We start from the raw sequence: 18,839 nt of genomic DNA on the forward strand, positions 1-18,839 counted from the left end.
GGTGCAGCCACGATCAGCTCACGTGGCCCCATGATTGGTCGCAGGCAAGGTTTCTAGATTCTTTAGTTTTAGAAAACCCCCAATTTTCAGGAATGGCTCAAATATCAAAATGTATGACTGTCCTTTGTATGTGTGTATGTGTGAACAATCTCACTTCATTTTTAAAAAAGAAAAACAAAACAAAACAAAAGCACAAAACCCCAAACTCCCAAATTTGGTTCAATTCTTTTTTGTTCTGAGGTGAGCCATAACAGCTGCACTAAATTCATAAAACATGTGCAACTCTGGGTAAAATATTTTTCTTCTAAAAGCACAACCACTTTACAAGATTAAAAGTCTAGTAACATTTCTAAATATTATTCATATCATACAAGTAGTGGTTGTTAATTTAAAACTTCATTAGTAAAATTACAGTACAAGCATGATTAACCTCCAGAATTGCAAATCCCAGACTCCAGTGGAAAGCTACATTACATCTTCAGTAGTACATTATCTTCCACCATCACTCCCACACCAGAGGAGATGGGGGCATCTCAGATGGCTGAGCAACAGTGGAACTAGAAAAAAATGGAGAAATGGTGAAATTAGTTGTAACACCACAAAGGGCAAAAGGCAATTCACTGCTGCCTATTTTCCTTTCTTCCTTTAAAAAAAATTGTAAAGTTCCAGATTATTATTACTATATTATTATTGTTGCTGTTATTATTCTTTAACGTTATCTAAAGTTGCATTTCTTCCAAATTGTTTAAGGGTCTGTATCTACTGTGAGGCTCTATGGTCCAGTGGCTTATACATGGATTTGAAAACAACATGTCATTTACTTGTTGTGTGACATAGAGCAAATTCTTTCATCCTTTTTTCTTCTGGAAAGGGATAATGCTATCCACCTCAGTATTGTGATGAATAAATGAGATAATGTATGCAAAGTGCTTTTCACAAAGACTACTTCAAAATATAAAGTAAATGGTAGCTATTATAAATAATAATGTCTATAATCAATCAGGAAATTAACCTTAAAAAATGCAGAATTAGCCATTTAGAAGTAGCCTCTCAAAATATAGTGACTTGAAGTGGAGACCTATTTTGAATGAGCCTCATAAGCCTTCTTTATCAAGTATTAATTGAGTAGTAATGAGTAATCATTTAGCATTTGTTATCCACAGATCTGTTTTTTCAGTTATTTCATGTGTCTCTCTAATGCTGCCAACTAGAGTATAAACAGGAGGGTGTGTGCGTAACCACTTTGCTTCCCTGGGGTCCAGGATAATGAATAACTTGCACCTGGAAAGGTATTAAAACAGCTGATTGACTGGGTCACTGATTCTAAGGGGAAAAGTATTAAAACAAAGTAATTTTAAACCACGAAGAAAGAAAGGTACAACTCAATTCCTTCTTTCTACTGAAAACATAGGTGGAAGAAATGAAAGTCACCCCGATTTAAAAATTCTACACAAAAAGTCTGCATTTTGGTTCAATAAATTCAATCAACATCAATACCACACGAAGGTCAATTAGAATGGAAGTGAGAAGGGAAAGAGACGCAGGGAGGAGGAGGAAAAAGGAGAGCGAGGAAGGCAGGTGGCGAAGAAAGGAGACAGAGTGGCCTTTCAGGTAAAACCCGCCCTACTCTGTCCTGCTTGGTGTCACCAGAGCCAGACCTTGTTCCCGTTTCTCCTTGGCCACCTAGCCTGATGTTAGCCGTTGCCGACAGAAGGCGCTGCAAGGAGCCTACAAGGCCACAGCAGTAGGAAGCAGCTGCCCTTTCTGATTCTGGTGTTTTTTTTCTGACGTGAAAGATCCAGCTTTGGTTGACCCAAACCTTCTGCCGAGTTTCTCTGCAACCCAGCAGGCCTCTTTGATGGACCAGTTCTGTCTCCACTTTTGAAAGTTTCTTCACTACCCTGATGCTGTGTGTTCCTGTGATAGCCATATCCTCTCCACAGAGGTCCAAATCTTATTAGACTTGGGTGGAGGGGCCTCCTCTAAGTTCTCCATTTCTTCCTGGTTCACGCTCCCTCAGGCTAGAGGAAGGTACAGGCTTTCTGCATTTGCTACTGAATCCGGGACCCTTCTGAATCCTCTTTCATATCCTGCCGTATAGTAATTTTCCTAGTTAATGCTTCTTATTATTACATTGTACAGGGTGTGGTTTCTTTCTGTTGTCTGGACCTTGATTGATCCGAAGAGTTAAGAGAAAAAGAGACTGAGAAGGGAAAGGACAAAGAGAATGACGCTCGCTAGGCTCCAAAGTGGGTTTACAGCTCTTTAACCAGGAAGGCTATCATTGGCTGTTTCTCTACGTAGCACACACCAGCAGGCCTCCTATAAAAGACAATTTTCTTTCTGGCAGTTACTGTTAAGGTAATGGGGAGGGTAGTGGGAACACAGGTGACCATGTCTAACTCCAGGAGAGAGGCTGCCACCCGGCTGCTATAGAAGGGCAGGACGACCCCTACGTACACAGTCAGGCAGCACAATGGGTCATATAGGGGAAAAATGGCCAAAGCAACCACAGTGAACTAGCATCACTGTAAACACTAATGGTTACATTTTAATATGCTTTTGACTAAAGCCAAAACTCCTAACAGAAACTTTCTGTTGGACCTTTTTAAAATCTGTGGTACCTAATCTAAATAAAAACAGAAATACGCTGAAGAACCAAATCACAATGGCATTCTTTTAATTCGAACAAGAATTCCATATAGTTACCTAATAAAGCTCTTAAAAGCAGCAGACTGAGGGTTGATGCAGAGAGGCACTCTGTTTCCTTTCTGCTGTTCCAGAATGAACTGGTGAATAATTTCTGCGGAGAAAACAAACATCATAAAGGCATGCCAATTTGCAGGTCTGGGAGCAGTGGATTCTCAGCTAACTCTAAGCCGGCATTTCCCACTGGTTTAGTTAAATCAAACACCCGTCCTCTATCAGGCAGAATCCAGCAGCAATATCCTGAAACCAAAATGAAAGTTGCTGCTAAATACAGACAAACCTCCCCCCTTGTGACCCACCCCGCCCCAAAGTGGCATTATAAGGGCTGGAAATCCCATCAGGAGGAGGAGGAAAATGGTCTATAAATTTGAGAGTGACCCCACAGAGTTGGCATTAGGAATGAATTCTTCTAAATTGCTGGTAATTACCACCTTCTTGAAAATCACTAAGAAACCTCAGTTGGTGTTTAGGCACATACTTTGGGGACTACTCTTCTAAAATGCCCTAGAACAGACACACAGATCATTCAGAATTTTGGGTGTCATTAACCCCCATCCCACCCCAATAGGAGATTGTGTCAGGAAATCTTATGAGTCGACTAGCAGAAATTCCCTTCTCTTGTCATCATGCAAGGAATGATTCCCTCAGTGGGTGTTATACAAAAAAAGAAGTCCACTATGTTTCATTCAATGAAATAAATTACACTGACTGAATACATATTAAACACATTGAGTCACACTCATTAAATAAATCAGCTTTGAAAATACGAACAAAATATTCATTCCTTTGCCTGACCTTCCCCTGGACGTAATATTAAATCAAGAGTTTTTGTAACACCCATAGCCTCCTTGGCATATATGTCCTGGACAAACAGCTAGACACAAGGTTGTAAAATAAACACATGAAGGAGCTTTGGTCACCCTCTAGATCTCAGCTTTTCACAGCCACAAAATGAAAAATGTTACTAGTTATCCTGGCTGGCCAAAGGCCAAAAAAGATACTCACCTTTAACCTGTCGAACAGAACTGAGGTTCTTCTCAAAAGTGTCATCAAATTTGGGATTGGTGATGGGCTCAAAGTCACTGGTATAAACTCTTCCAGTAGAGGTGGAAAAGCAACATTTACACATACACGTGTGATATCGTAGTCGCCCTTCATCTAGGTAGGGGTGGGCTAAGGCATCCTTAGCGGATATTCTTTTGGACTGAAATCAAATTTAGAGACCAGCACATCAACACTACAGATAAACATGACTGTCCCTACAGGAGCTTTCACAAGACACAGTAACTACTTTATACAGCTGATACGGTATATCCTGTGTAAAGAGGGATAACTGAATTTAGATGTGGGAAATGTAGCAGTAGAGGGAGTTTGTGACTTAGAACAAGAAACTACTGTTAGAAACCACTATACACCACAAAGCACTAAGAAATGACTTTGCTAAGATCCTGAAAAGTTCCTACCTTGAAATAAATGTATGTAAGGTCAAAAATGACAAATACCATGGTATTTAAATATGTAATATTTTGGAGGGGATAAGTTTACATTTTAAGTAACAGTTGTATTTTCTAAGCATTTAGAAGAGAGGTGATCATGGTGGCAATTATATAAAGCTGCTTGAAACTTTTCTCTTAGAATACCAAATCAACTTAGGGCAAAAGCCTATCTGAAAGTTGCTGGAGTTGGGCAGCGGATAACAGTCTGAATGGCATGTTTAAGTATTCGGCTCAGTCTTCAAATCAGCAGCCTGTGGTTTTTGACACTTCAGATCAGAATACTTAATATACTAGTTTCAGGTTGATAAACTGAAAAACATTTCTCCATTGAAAAAAAAAAAAGAAAAAATTGTGCCTCCCTTTAGCTCAGTGGACATATAAGTAGTACCGAAAGTGAATTTTAAAGGATTTAAGGATGGATTCAAGCATAGAGAGTAGAACAAAAACTGACCCTTTGCCCTGCTTCCACAATGATCAAGCACTTCACATAACACAATTTAAACAAAGAAAACCGTTTTGTATTCAACTAAACCAAAAAATACCTGGGTGTTCCTGACTGGTTCTGGTCCCCCAAATAGTAAAATGTTAATTATTTGCCATAAACCTAGATTCCCTAAAAACATTTTTATCTCTGACTTTTTGCTATGCTAATGTTAAAAGGCATGCCGTGACCTTTCAGGACTGATCATTACAAAGGAAAGCTGCTGTTTATCCACCACAGACAAATATGAGCTTGACAACCTTTGTTTTGTTCCTTTTGCCCCCTGCCATGTTTGGTATTTGGTGATCCAGCTGAAGTCTGATTCACTGGAACTCTTAACAAGTAAACTTTTCCTTTTTCTTCCACAATGAGTCCAGCTATTCCCAGAGATCCCACTGGGACAAAGGGTGACTATCAGAACCAAAACGAACAAGCCGGCCGATGGTGCACCTGGCCCAAGACCGGGCCCCTCATCCCAACAAGTGAGCTCTTCGGCTTTCACACACTAAATCTGGTTCCTGGCCAAGTCTGTTTCCGTTTTCGATTGAGCATGGCTGATCAGGTCCACACTGGTGGCAGCAGTGATTGAATCTGGGTTTTAATTTTATCCTCTCACCATTAAGTCATTTCTGTCAGGTAGCAGATGTCAGAAATCGAGTCCCTGTCAGCTGCCACCAACAGCTGTAATCTGGTTTGTTTCCATGTTAGTCTGTTTTGTTTGTCTGAGGATTCTGAAATTTGAGAAGGCAGGGTTGAAAAGATTTTGGTGTTTTCCCAACTACTGATAGCGTGCTCTGTGTTTGTATGATCTTTGAGCACCCATACTGGGTCTTCTAAAGTGTCTTACCTAAGAGAAGCCTTTGTACAAAAAGTAAATCAAATCCCTAGCATGTAATGATCAACTTCCATTTCTCTAAACAAATTAAAGTCCCTTCGGACTTCTGAAACAAGGTTAAAAAAAGGAGATTGTCATTTTGTAAGAGGTATGAACATGGAAAATAAGTTAACTATCTTGCTAAATTGAGAAAGAAATCACAAAATTACTCAAATTTTCAGCAATGGTATTTTTTTTTTCTTTTTTTTTCTCCGTTGTTTTTTTACTCCGTTTTTGGCTTCTTTGTCCAAAATTATCTGTCCATATATATGTGGGTTTATTTCTGGGTTCTCAATTCTATTCCATTGGTCTATGTGTCTGTTTTTCTGCCAACACCATACTGTTTTGATTATTGTTGCCCTGTAGTACAAGCTGAAATCAGGGAGTGTGATACCTCCAGTATTGTTCTTTTTTCTTAGGATTGCTTTGGCTATTTGGGATCTTTTGTGGTTCCATACAATTCGGATGATTTTTTGTTCTATTTCTTTAAAACATGCCATTGGGATTTTGATGGGGATTGCATTAAATCTCTATATTGCTTTGGGTAATATGGCTATTTTAACTATGTTGATACTTCCAATCCATGAACATGGAATGTCTTTCCATTTCTTTGAGTCTTCTTCAATTTCTTTTAAAAATGTCTTATAGTTTTCAGTATATAAGTCTTTCACATCCTTGGTTAAGTTTACTCCATTTTATTCTTTTTGTTGCAATTGCAAAAGGAATTGTTTTTTTTTTTTTTATGTCTTTTTCTGAGATTTCATTGTTAGTATATACATAGTATGTACATTGATTTTGTAGCTGGCAACTTTACAGTATTTGTTTATTGTTTCTAATAGCTTTTTGGTGGAGTCTTGAGGGTTTTCTATATATAGCATCATGTCATCTGCAAAAAGTGACAATTTAACTTCTTCATTCCCAATTTGGATGCCTTTTATTTCTTTTTGTTGCCTGATTGCTCTGGCTAGGACTTTGAATATTATGGCAGCGGTGATAGGGGACAGCCCTGTCATGTTCCTGAACACAGAGCAAAGGGCTTCAGTTTTTCACTGTTAATTATGATATTAGCTGAAGGTTTATCATATATGGCCTTTGTTATCTTGAGGTATTTTCCTTCTATACCCATTTTATTAAATGTTTTGATCACAAATGGATGTTATCAACAGTAATGGTATTCTTTTGAAGGACCTAATGGTGCTTAATTATGTCCTTTGTATCTTAATTACATATTGTGCATATCTTGTTTCTTTAATGGTCAACATTTGTAATAGATACGGACACTTGTTTCTATCCCAATTTTGTTGCTTTAGCAAAATTGGCTCTTCTACTTTTGAAGGAGTTGATAAAATTTTCCATTTTATAAATATAAAATATTTCTAAGTAAACAAATCAATGTACTTTGTATACTTCTGAAGGGAGTTAATACATCATATTATGATATTTCTTAAAATAAAATGGAGCTAACTCCCATTCCAACCGGCTTTTAGAAACACTATTAACACATTAAAGATATGTAAAAAGAAATGGGAAAAAATTTTTTTTTTAATTATTCTTCCTTATGTATTAAATATGTTGGCTCTTTAGAAATTTTTTCTTGCTAAGGTTGTAAATCAAAGATTTAAAAAGGCTTTATCTGTAAGTTAAAATAATACTCTTGGTTACTAGGTTACAAAGTAGGAAGCAAAATGTGTAATTGTATAAGAGGTCATGTGATATTCCTTTGCAAGATGACTGGACAAATCAGTCTAATAGTTATAAAACCTTAAAAACAACTGTTTTCTCCCTGATTTTACTGTCATGTACAGATAATGCTAGCAAAATATTCTAGTTTATACAAGTTGTGGGTTTGTTTTCTCACAAAAAGCATAATCATTTTGCATTTGAATTTTCAGATAAACTAATTATCACTCTTGTCTAAAATTATGGAATTTCAACGTTATGTATTCAAGTAAATTAGATGAATGATAATAGGTAATGTGTTTCTAAAAAGAAATTAGTTTTTAGAATGCCACACAACATAAAGACTTAATGTGTCAACTTAAATTTTAATCTCCTGATTTTCAGTTAACATTAAGACTCTATTAATACTAATTTGAATTAATAAATAGTCTTTAGATACCTGGACAACATAATTTTAATATACCTAGGCTCTTCATTAATACACTGTAGAGTAGCCATCAGTAAACAGTTAAAACAGATGTGCCAATAAATACCTTTGGGTTAAAGTACACGTATATTTTTTTTAAAGAATGTAAAAGAATGTGTGATGGCAGGAAGCTGTGTATGCAAGATAACATGTGTTTTGTTTGTCAAGGGGAAAAAAGGAAATAATTTTGTCTATATTCCTAATAAGTATTGTTGTGCTTTAAAAAATTGCTTGTAACTACTTATTGACTTTAGATAAATTAAGGTCTCTCAGATTTGTTTAATGTCTTCACTATTTTGAGGCAATAGTTAATTACATCTTTATAAATTATTTATTATACCCCATTCTTTCCAATACTGTTGATATTATAATAAAAGCACCAGAGCCCTTTATTCTTATCCTCTGGTGGTTTCTGCTTTTTTCTTAGATTTGCCTAAAGGCTCATGCTCCAAGCTAAAGATTAGGATTGAGTCTCCCATTAGCAATTTAACAAGGACCTCAGCGAAGAACGGTCATCAGGTACTTCTGACATTTGTCTTCATGGTATAAATTCATGGGTATAACTGATATCTTCACCACCGACAGCCACCTCTTAGACTGAACCAAGTAATTGAGTTAGGAATTCCAGGAAGGTTTCAGTCCAGGAGCAGACACCTGGCAATAGACTGCTTCACCCGAGAGCAACAAAATAAGACTTACTTAATTACTGCAGACTAAATGGACTAAATAAACTTGACTTAACTATGGTTAATGTTCGATTTTTAATGGCTATTTTAAAAACATCATTTCTTTCTTCATGTATCGCTAACCCTCAATTTAACAGGTTAAAATCAGAATAAAGCACTCTTTAAAATGGTTCTAGTTCTAATTGAACTCTCAGAACCAGAAAGCAAAGAATCCTTTCTACCAACCATAAAACTAATAAAGCATCAGGCCAATTTAAAAATAATCATTTTGTAAAACAATAATGTATATTGGTTGGCCTTGTTCTACGAGATCATGATAAAATGGTTAAATATTACGCAGTGTTCCTTAAATAAATTCCTTTATGTTTTTAATGACCAAGAATCTGTCCTCCTTACCAGATAAATCTTCCCTCCTTCTTACAGATAAATCTATAACTATGACCACACCACAAGTTTCATTGAATTAGGCGTGACAATCCCACTATTAAGGAATAAGGACTATGTTTCACGTGTAGAACAGAGGTTTACAAGGCCTCCCAGGAAACCATGCTTGGTATCCCTTCTATGGCTTAGGACATCCCAGCCTTAGGGTTGTAAAGACTAAGAGCTTCTGGCAGGTCAGGACCGTTCATAAACATGCGACCTCAGAGAAGGAGGACACGTGACAGCGGTAAGTACTGCAGGTAAAAGCTGACATGGGTGAATCTCATGGTTCTTGGTTCCTAATCTGGAAGAACTAATAAAGAGAATAAGGTATTTCTGACACATGAAAGTACATTTTAATCTCAGGGCCTTGACAAAATCCTCTAAGGGCAGACAGAAAATACCTCTGAAGCCTGAAGTTCGTGGCTCTAGTTTTGTTAACCATACAAAAGGTCTTTATGTATCAAATCAACATCTCCTGTGAGCTATGTAGATAAACTTACCAAATAAAACAAAATACCAAACGAATGACACTAAATCACTAGCTCCTTGAGCAACTTATGTGGTTGGAACAGTCCTTAATGGCAGGAACTTGCCCACAAGGAGGGACTGTGAAATTCAGAACTGCCACTTCGTCTTGCTTCTGTATCACTAAAGTACCTCACATGCCAAAGTAAACAAACAAAAGGAAAATAAAAAATAAACAAACACTAAACAAATAAAAATCCACTTTGTACCCCGAGATGTAACAAAAATAACTTGGTCACTTGATTGGTTCTGGTCCACCAAATATAAAAGCTTGACTATTTCTTACAAACCTGGATTCGCTAACAAAACATTTCTGTCCCTAAGTTTTGTTATTGCTGATGTCTCAAGACGGTTCTGACCTTTGTGGATTTGATAGTCCTTTGAGAAAGTTGCTGTTTTCTCATCACGAACAGACTAATGTAAACTTAATAATGGGTAAGTTTGTGGGTACTTTCCCCCTTTAAATATCTGTTGTTTTTTGTATTTGGTGACTTCCTTGTACTCTCAGCACGTAAAATTCTTTTCTAAATGCTTCCACTTTTGACAATAATTATGGGCACAGATGTGACTAATATTCTTTGGATGAATGAATAAATGAAGAGCTGAATTTTGTCCCCGAAGAGTCAAGTTTAGAAATGGCATTTGGAAAAGCTACATTTCAACAACTCAGAGAGTAAATATTTCTTTATGCAATGTAAATGGGCAGATCTTTTCAAATAATATTAATTTTTTTCCTCCTGATTTAACTTGGTGCCAAGTTCCTTTTACAAATATCGCGATAAAAAAAGGATGACACAGTTCCTTATCTCTCTTCACCTCAATTCGTATGTGTTAATAATCAAACTTCTGCGTGATGAGTAAACATGATATACATGAAACTGGAGACTGAAGTTTCTTTTGAAAAGTCATTATTTACATTGCACATCTATTGATGTTTTTCTTGGAACACACATATTTTGAATTCATTAAAAAACATAAAAACAAACACTACTTACTGGATCAAAGACCAACATCCTGCAAAGGAGATGAACAGCTTCATGTGTAGCCTGGCTAGACAGGGTATAAAGTACAGGAAGAGATGGCTGTGAAAAAATAAAGAATGCAAATATGTAAATGAGTCTTTGGGTACATAGATATGGAATACAGCCAATTTATGATAAGTACCTAGCTCAAAAGATGTATGCACATAAGTCTAAACTCAAAGGGAATGAGTATTTCCCTCATTAACCAGTCTTCAAAAACAACTGTCATTAACTTCCAGTGGCATATTTTATACTACATGATTAGCCATTGTAGCCTAGAGCACAAAAGAGCCAATGGAAAATGAAAGCTAGTCCTGTAAAAATGGGGGGGGGGGGGCCCTTCTAGCCTTATACTGTAAGTACTCTGGCAAGAAAGACCAAATGCCTAGGGGTGGGAGAAAAAAGATTTAATACGTTGGCCACATGCAAAGTGAAGCATGTAAACTGTGCAAAGTAAACATGTGAACTATGTCTTATGGCAACATTACCACAGAGTTGCTAAAACACGAGTCCTAAAGAAGCTGTAAGACATTCAGGAAGTTACAGAATCTTTTAAGCAAGTATGCTGTTGCTTTTGCTGGTCCCACTTATTTTGCCTTTAAGCACTTGATTTCTCATTCAGTCACTGTCTCTGTGAGTGGCAGGCATAGCCACGTGCCAATGTCTAACACTCTTGCACTGAGGCAAGGAGATGGCTCTGATGACTTGAGAAGCCCCTGAGCTTATAAAGCCTCCATTTCGCTGCTTGGAGAGTCAGAGGACAGAGGAGGTGAATGGCAACACTGCTGTCTCTCACACAAGTAACCCGAAAAGGTCTCCTTGTACCTCAACCACAACCTCAGAATCTTGCTATGACAACTACTAACATCAAGTATTTTACATATCTGCCTCCTTCCAACAAAGCCACATAGGAAAACCCAATAAGAACAAGATACCTCAGAATCATCAGGAGGTAATTATTCACCTTACAGAAGTTTTCTTCAGGATCAAGGAGTAATAGTAAACTAGAACTCCCATCTCATCTTAGTCTAACAAATTAGATAAATCAACATGTCTGAATTTCAGTAGTCTTAAGTATTAAATGAGGCAGATAGAACTAAATGATCTCCTAAGTTGACTTTAATTCTAAAATTGTATGAGCCGCAGCCCTAGAAGTGGGGTGGGGGGGGGCGGTCATAGCCCTCAGTTGAGGGCCCTGGAGAAGAGGTGGGAAATTGAGGAGTCCAGTTTCAGAAAAAAATAAAATAAAAAAAATTGTATGAGACTTGACAGGACTACTACAGATAAAAAGCATTGTACACAGAACCCATATATAGTTGGCATTCAAATATTTTTATATCAACTTACTATTATTTATTGGTACATTTACATGTTTGCAGATAAAGTATTTTTGTTAAAAATATGTAAGTCTATGATAGTTCTGCAATTTGTATTAGTCAAGATAATGAGGTGTGTGGAGAGTGTGAGGAAGAGGTTTTAACTTATAACTCAATTTACAAATTTTTTCCCCCCTAAGAATTGTTTTTTTGACCTTTTTACTTATTTAAGTGTGTTTTTCCAGGACCCATCAGCTCCAAGTCAAGTAGCTGTTTCAATCTAGTTGTGGAGGGTGCAGCTCACAGTGGCCCATGTGGGGATCGAACCGGCAGCCTTATTAAGAGCACTGCGCTCTAACCAACTAAGCTATCCGGCCACCCTCTGCTAAGAATTTTTTTTTTTATTGTGTAAAATGGAGTAATTTGATATTCTTAAAAGATTCTGATTCTTGGTTTGACTGAATAGCCGTCTTCTTTTTCACTGGTTTGTGCAGGTTGGCAGTCAAATTCCAGCCAATTCTTACTGACTCAAATGCTTCACCATAAGCAATTCTTTCCTTTCCACTCCCCATGTGAAACCTACCCCTCCCCCTCATCCTAGTTTTGTCGTGGAGGTTATGCTATAGCTTAGGAAAGGGAATACCGGAATGAGTACTAGAAGATGTGGGTCCAAATTCTGACTTTGCCATCACTAGACTTGGGGAGGTCACTTGAACCGTGGCTTTCTCATCTATGAGGCTGCACTAGTACAGACCTGCCTACTGCCAATATCAATGCTAAGCTAACATCCGCCAAACGCCGGGCCCTGGGCTAGGTGTGGGGGCAACAAAGATGAATCACATATCTCAGGTCGGCAAGAAAAACATAAATAGTTCCAGAAGCCACTGAATGGAAGATAGAGAACAAATCAGAAGGCAAAATTTGTAAGACTTGAGACGCCTGGATATGGGACGGGAAGCTTGTGAAAAGCAAATGAAATTTAAAATTCAATCTTTCCTTACAGAAGTACACCCCAACAAATACACTCAAACTAAGGCTAAGTTTAATTTCAGCGTAGAAGAGTCCGTCATATTATATGCTTTCTTCTTTGCTGTGTTTATATGCATGTTAAAAAGAGGCACATAGAAAAAAAGAAGAGTCAGTTCATGATGCCAATACCTCCCCAGAAAGATAACCATTAATAACTTAGTTCCTAGCATCGGCTCCCCAGGAAAGATGCGATGTTAGAGACGCTGCGTTTCTAATTCCATTATCTTCCCCTCTAATTCACCAGCCATTATGGTTGAAACCAGTTGGGCCCAGGGTCTCAGAACTAGACAAGAAGTTTGTATTTCTCATCAAGTGTAATTGAATCGATTTCGGTAAGAGAAAAAACAGAATGCTTGGAAAGATGCCCTAAGTATCTCCTTTCGGAAAAAGTTTTTGCCAATTCCCCTAACATTCACACACATCCCTTCCCCCCCGCCCCCTTTAAAATACACCAGTCCATTTTCTGTTTGTTCTGCAAGTCTGTAAGTCACTTAGCAATGAGGGAGTGAGTGGGTGCCAGTGCTGAATCATGAGGACAGGAAGGGTTATAAAGAGCGTTATTAATGACTGTGATTGTCAGTGAAATGAAGCAAGCATGAGCTTCTGGAAGTGGATGAGAAGCCCTCAATGGATATGCCAGTCATAAGCCAACCGCAGTGTGAGGGCCACACAGCAGTTGGCCAGGCTGTTTGAGTCCTGTTCGATGTTCCTATTAGTTTTCATTTGGCAGCAAAGGAGCCGTGAGCTTCAGTCAGCAATGTTAAATGAGTATACACGATGCACAGTGCACTACATGCAGTAAGCACTGTGGGGTTATATAAAAGAAACTCCCACTTGAAAATAAGAAGTTTGAACTAAATGAACTCTCTACCATACTCTGATTCTGTTCAATGTTCAGACACGGTCCCTGTCAGGGGACAGAACTATTTTAACTCCAGTGAAAATGTATCTATTTCTGACACAATCAGCTGGGAACAACTTGAGGAAAAATGGAAGATCTAAACCTCGTAAGAGTTGAACAAACGACGAAATTAGACTTTTCAATCCTATCAACAGGTCAGAGCCTCAACAAGTACCTCTCTACCTGAATAGATACTTGGGTCATGGCAGCTGAGGTTCTCTTCATCCAAGATTCTGAGTTGTAGAAGAGACAATAAATAAAAAATACTATAGGGTTTTTGTCTGCCCAGCATTCCCTGACCTTTAGGGAACACTCGTTTCTCACTCTCAAATCAAGTGGTTTGGCCAGGCCCCCACTCCAGGGATGGCACCTGACCCAGGCCTGGCCGATCCAACAATATATTCGCCTGGGCTTCAGCACAGTACTGGCTTTAGCACAGGCATATGGTCTAAAACAGGTAAGGGACAGCCATGGATGGCTAACCCAACACACTCCCCCAATCCTCTTCTCCCTTATGGACCTTCATTATATGGGATGGAAAATACTCATTTTTTTTTCTTTAGCCCTCCTGCATTTGGGAGGCCACATATTACACAGTTCTGGACAAGGACATATAAGCAGAAGTTTGGTAGGCAGGCTTTTGGGAAAACTTTTGCTTTCCTGATAAAAGTGACAGACGTTGCTATTGCCCCCTCTTTACTCCATTTGCTTGCTTAGAATGTGGATATGATATCTGGACAACCTACAGCCATTTTGTGACCATGAGGCTATCAGCAAGACAGTAAGAAGGCAACATTATAAAGATGGCAGAGCAAAAAAAAAGAAAGAACTAGATTCTTGGTGACATAATTGAGCTGCTGTGTCAGCTCCAGACTGCCGACCTCTGGACCAGATATGAGGCAAACATCAACTCCTATTTCTTTAAACCACTGTAAGCAAGATTTTCTATTACTTATAACCAAACACATTCCCAACTGAATCAGAGAACTTCCCAATATTTTTTTCTGGATCCATTTGGGAGAGCTCTCTCCTGAAGGAGTGATATTGCTAGTAGAATGTAGGCCTGCACTGCTGGTTCCATTTTTGCAAACACGTGGGGGAAAGCCTGTCTGAAAATGAATCCAACACAGGAAAACAGAACAGAGGCTCAAAAATTCCTGGCAGGAAACATCAGTTGACTACCTGAATCCAGCAGGTCCTCAAGTCAGTTGTAGTTCAAGACTTTTCAGTTACATGAGCCACTAAGTACCTTTTTTCCTGAAGCCAGTTTTAACTGAGTTTCACTGGGAAGAGTCCTGACGATTACACCACACGGAAGTGTGTATATTCATCAACCAACACAAATTAATTTGAGGCAGTAATCTATGACTTTAAGAAGACAGCTAATTAGGTTCTCCTGTATATGTATATATTTTTCACAAAGTCCCAACAAACCATAGTACATATTTCGGTTTGTACAAATATATGTAAATAAATGCACTGAAAAATGTTGGAAAGATATTCTCAAATCAATGCAGAGGAGACTCTGGGACGGTGTGTGGGGTAGCTAGGGATGACTAAGTCTCAGTAAAATTTTTATTTTACATGTACTTACATATAACTTGCATATAAACAAATCAAAATAAAAAAACAATCTGCTGTGAAGGTCTGTGTGCCAGGCAGTGACTGGCTAAGAATACAGGTTTTAGATTTAGAGAAATCTATTTTTGTGATCTGGCTTATGGCCTTAAGCATATTATTTAACCTCTGTAATCCTTCATCTTCCATCTGTAAAAAGGAATAATAAATGATACATTATAGTATTGTGAGGATTTAATGTATTAATTAATCTTTGCATTCCTGGGATAAACTCCACTTGATCATATTTTTTTTAAAATCATAAGCTATATCTACTATTTTAGAATATAATTGTTAATATTTATTAAGTGTTTAGAATGCCAGATATTATTCTATGCTTTCCTTGCATACACTCTTTATTATTATAACAATTTGATGTAGAAATCATTTTTATTCCCATTTTATAGGTGAATAAACTGAGGCACACGGAGGGTAATTACTGTGTCACAAAATGAGTTACTAGTAGAGTCGGGATTCATGCTCAGTCTGCCTGAAAACAGTAGTGTACAACTCCTGGGATATCATTCAACATGCTGTACAATGTGGTGAGCCTGAGACTGACACCACTGCCGCTTTTAATTACTACAGTCCAGAGAAACATAAACAGAGCACATATCCGGCATGGAGCACTGAGCTCTTTGCAAAATTGTCATGATGTACAGAACTACACAAGCTGTAGTGTATATATTGGATTGGGGACCAAATTAATCTTTTGAGGTTAAAAAAAAAAAATCCAAGTGGCTGCATACCAAATATACTTGGTGTGTGGGTGTGTATGTATGAGTCTTTCAGTCTCAGCTCTAAATAGCTATAACATGAATGGAGATAACTTCAAGCAGCTGCTAACAGGCTAACAAGCATATAAGATATGCTTCATGGGGTAAAGGAAGGAGTAGGGAGTGTGAAGGGAAAAGGCAGAATCTGACTACTGGCTTAAGAGCTTCAGGGGTCTGTTAACTTCTCTTGAGAGCAGTGGTGGTATAAAGATCAACTAGCAAATGGAGATAGAAAACAATTTCCATACTGGGGGAAAGAAATGAAACCAAATACTATGCTAAGTTCATTTACATTCAATTATATATGGCAAGTATAAAGTTATACTCTATACAAATCCACCTGGGTTAGTGTTCAAAGACCATGAACACCTGCCTGAGAGACCGTCTGCAGCTTTAAAAATAAGACTTTAAAGTCTGTGCAAAGCATATCTACCCTTTTAGCAGAAATGGTCTCCTAATTCCTACTCCATCAGTCTTCTCTTCAAAATTAAAATATTCTGACACCAACACTAGCCAGAGGTACCCCTAACTTTTACCTTGGTGCTCTCTTAAAGCCATCACTAAACTTGGTGATGAGCAAAATGTTAAACTCTAAGAGGCATTACTGTCAAGAGGCCAATTCATGTAAAAATGTATTAAGATAGGATTCTGTTAAACACCTTAACCTATTTAACTAGTTAAATAAATATGGAATTTAAAATTTTCCTTTCTTCCACCCTTTGTTTTGGATAATATGATATTTACTGTTTTTTTATTTAATCGAAAGTTCTAGGTTTTTACAACTAACAGATTTTTAAAATTTCTAGTAGAAAAAGGACTCACTTGCCAGGAAATGCTCAAAGGAGTGCATAATGACTTTTGCTGCAGTAAGTTACATTTTGAGCTGTTCTAGACAGCAGGCTGGAAACTCCAAAGGAAGTCTTGCTCTCTCAGCTGCTGTTTAGCATCTCTGACACAAGGATGACTTAGCTGCGAACTATTAGCAATGGTTAAAGTTCCTCTAGAAATGGAAGGGTGGCACTGAGGAAGGCTGGCACCAGGGTATCTGATCGTCGTTACTTTTCATTACTGGCTACCTTTAGCCAGGCAAGATTTACTGACCTAAAGAGGTCAGTTAAAGAGGAAAATTATTTTCCTACTGCCAAGGATACATTTACCAAGAGGTATTGATAAATCAGTTTAATTCCTGATATTGGCCAATACATAGAACATAATAGATATTTTCAGTTCCTTCTATTAATACAGAACCTTCCTCCAGCGTATCTGAGCGTCATTACTTTTTAAGACTTACTGTGCTCTTGTAAGGGAGTTAGGGCCTCAAATTATTTCAGCTCTAAACTAAATGCTATACAAGGGTATAACCAGCAGGGCCTATTTAAAATACCAGCATCTACATCTCTATTTACTAGTTCAGGCTGGTTTTAGGAGCTAACATACTTTACCCATGGCTCTGTATGCCGGTGAAAAATGGATGCACTGGAGTGACACCAGAAGTATAGAGGGAACTGGCAGGGAAAGGCAAGGCCTTGGCTTGACAAGGCCAGGTCTGGCTGGTAATGTGAGAGGAGTGTCAAACTTACTCTGTCATTCGGTCAGTTAGGTCAATCAGATCTTCTAATGAACAGTCGGATCATCTAAACACCCAATTTAAAAGAAACCACGGCAAAGTCCAAGAAAATTAGTTGCCGAGTCTTTCTGTTTCAATTTGTTCCTAGGAAAACTATTCCCCTTACTCAGTCTTCACCTCATTAAGATGTACTGTCCAAAGGAGATTAGGAAAGTGCTTCTGAAAAATGCTGCTAAATCAACAGGGTGGAGATAAAAACCATCCTGTCTTTCTCAGCGGTGACTTGGCTGGTTGCAAGTAACATCGATCAGTGCAAATCTGGCAATCTTTCTCTTCATACCTCTTTTCTAACAACACTCCCATTTGATTCTGTGTTAGTGGCAAGAGTACAATAGAAACAGCTTCACATTCTTCGCTGAAATAAGAGATACCAGGTATTTTGGCTGAATATTTGGAAAGGACATCTTGATATATATATATACATACATATACATATATATATATATTAGGTCATGGCATTGCGGTCAAAGCCCCACCCCCCAGGAACTTTTCCCAGACACACTGAAAAACCAGGAGACAAAAAGTCAGGGGTCATTTATTAGCAATGGTGTTACAATAATATTTACTTTCTCCAATAGTATTGGGAATTACCATATTTTTGATTTGGCAAATATTTAACATTTTCTTACTTATGGCCATGACATGCAAAATGAATAAAACTTACAAGTAATGTTTCTGTCTAAAAATTCTCACTTCATTAATCTGTTGGAAGGGAAATCGTGCCCCAACAGATGGCGACCGAGTACAGGTACCCGCCTTCTCCTTTTACCTGTTTATGAGGACCCCTGAGTATGTGTGCCTTAGCGCCTTCACAAGCCGTCCTCATTGCTTCCAGTGATGGTGTGCCCAAGAGATCCGTAATCAAATCCAACTACAAGGAAACATAAAGTACAGATGGATAATAAACCCAGGAAAACAACTTTTCTTTAGAGATGAGGACCAAATTTGGGGGAAATGAACTTTAAGGCGAAAACCCCAGAAAAATGTTTATTAGGAACCCATGTGATAGAAACACAGAAAATATGTTTTGGCAAGCACGGCGTTCTAAGGCTATAAGTGCTTCAGGAGTCTGCATCTACCTGCCCCGTGTCTTGATACTATAGCATCCAGGGTCCTTGCTGAGGTGAACTGCTCTTTCACTGATGGCTAAGGACTGTTATTTTCAAACAGTTAATGAACAGGTTCTGATGCTTCACACGGATTCATGC

General features: G+C 38.0%; 1 protein-coding gene across 1 annotated transcript in view; it reads right to left on the reverse strand.

The window, feature by feature from the left end:
• Nucleotides 1–213: 213 nt before the first annotated feature.
• The window catches only part of NLK (nemo like kinase), a 143,213-nt gene continuing 124,587 nt past the window's right edge, over nt 214–18,839 (reverse strand). The window contains exons 7-11 of the mRNA XM_019731400.3: nt 18,401–18,502; nt 10,339–10,425; nt 3,715–3,913; nt 2,710–2,803; nt 214–557 (exon numbers count right to left, since the gene is read on the reverse strand). Coding sequence (XP_019586959.1) covers nt 503–557; nt 2,710–2,803; nt 3,715–3,913; nt 10,339–10,425; nt 18,401–18,502 — 537 coding nt within the window. The 3' untranslated portion in view covers nt 214–502. The remainder of the gene's footprint in view (nt 558–2,709; nt 2,804–3,714; nt 3,914–10,338; nt 10,426–18,400; nt 18,503–18,839) is intronic.

This window comes from Rhinolophus sinicus, chromosome 12 (genome assembly GCF_057876585.1).
Source record: "Rhinolophus sinicus isolate RSI-liver-muscle chromosome 12, RSI-T2T, whole genome shotgun sequence".
Lineage (NCBI taxonomy): Eukaryota > Metazoa > Chordata > Mammalia > Chiroptera > Rhinolophidae > Rhinolophus > Rhinolophus sinicus.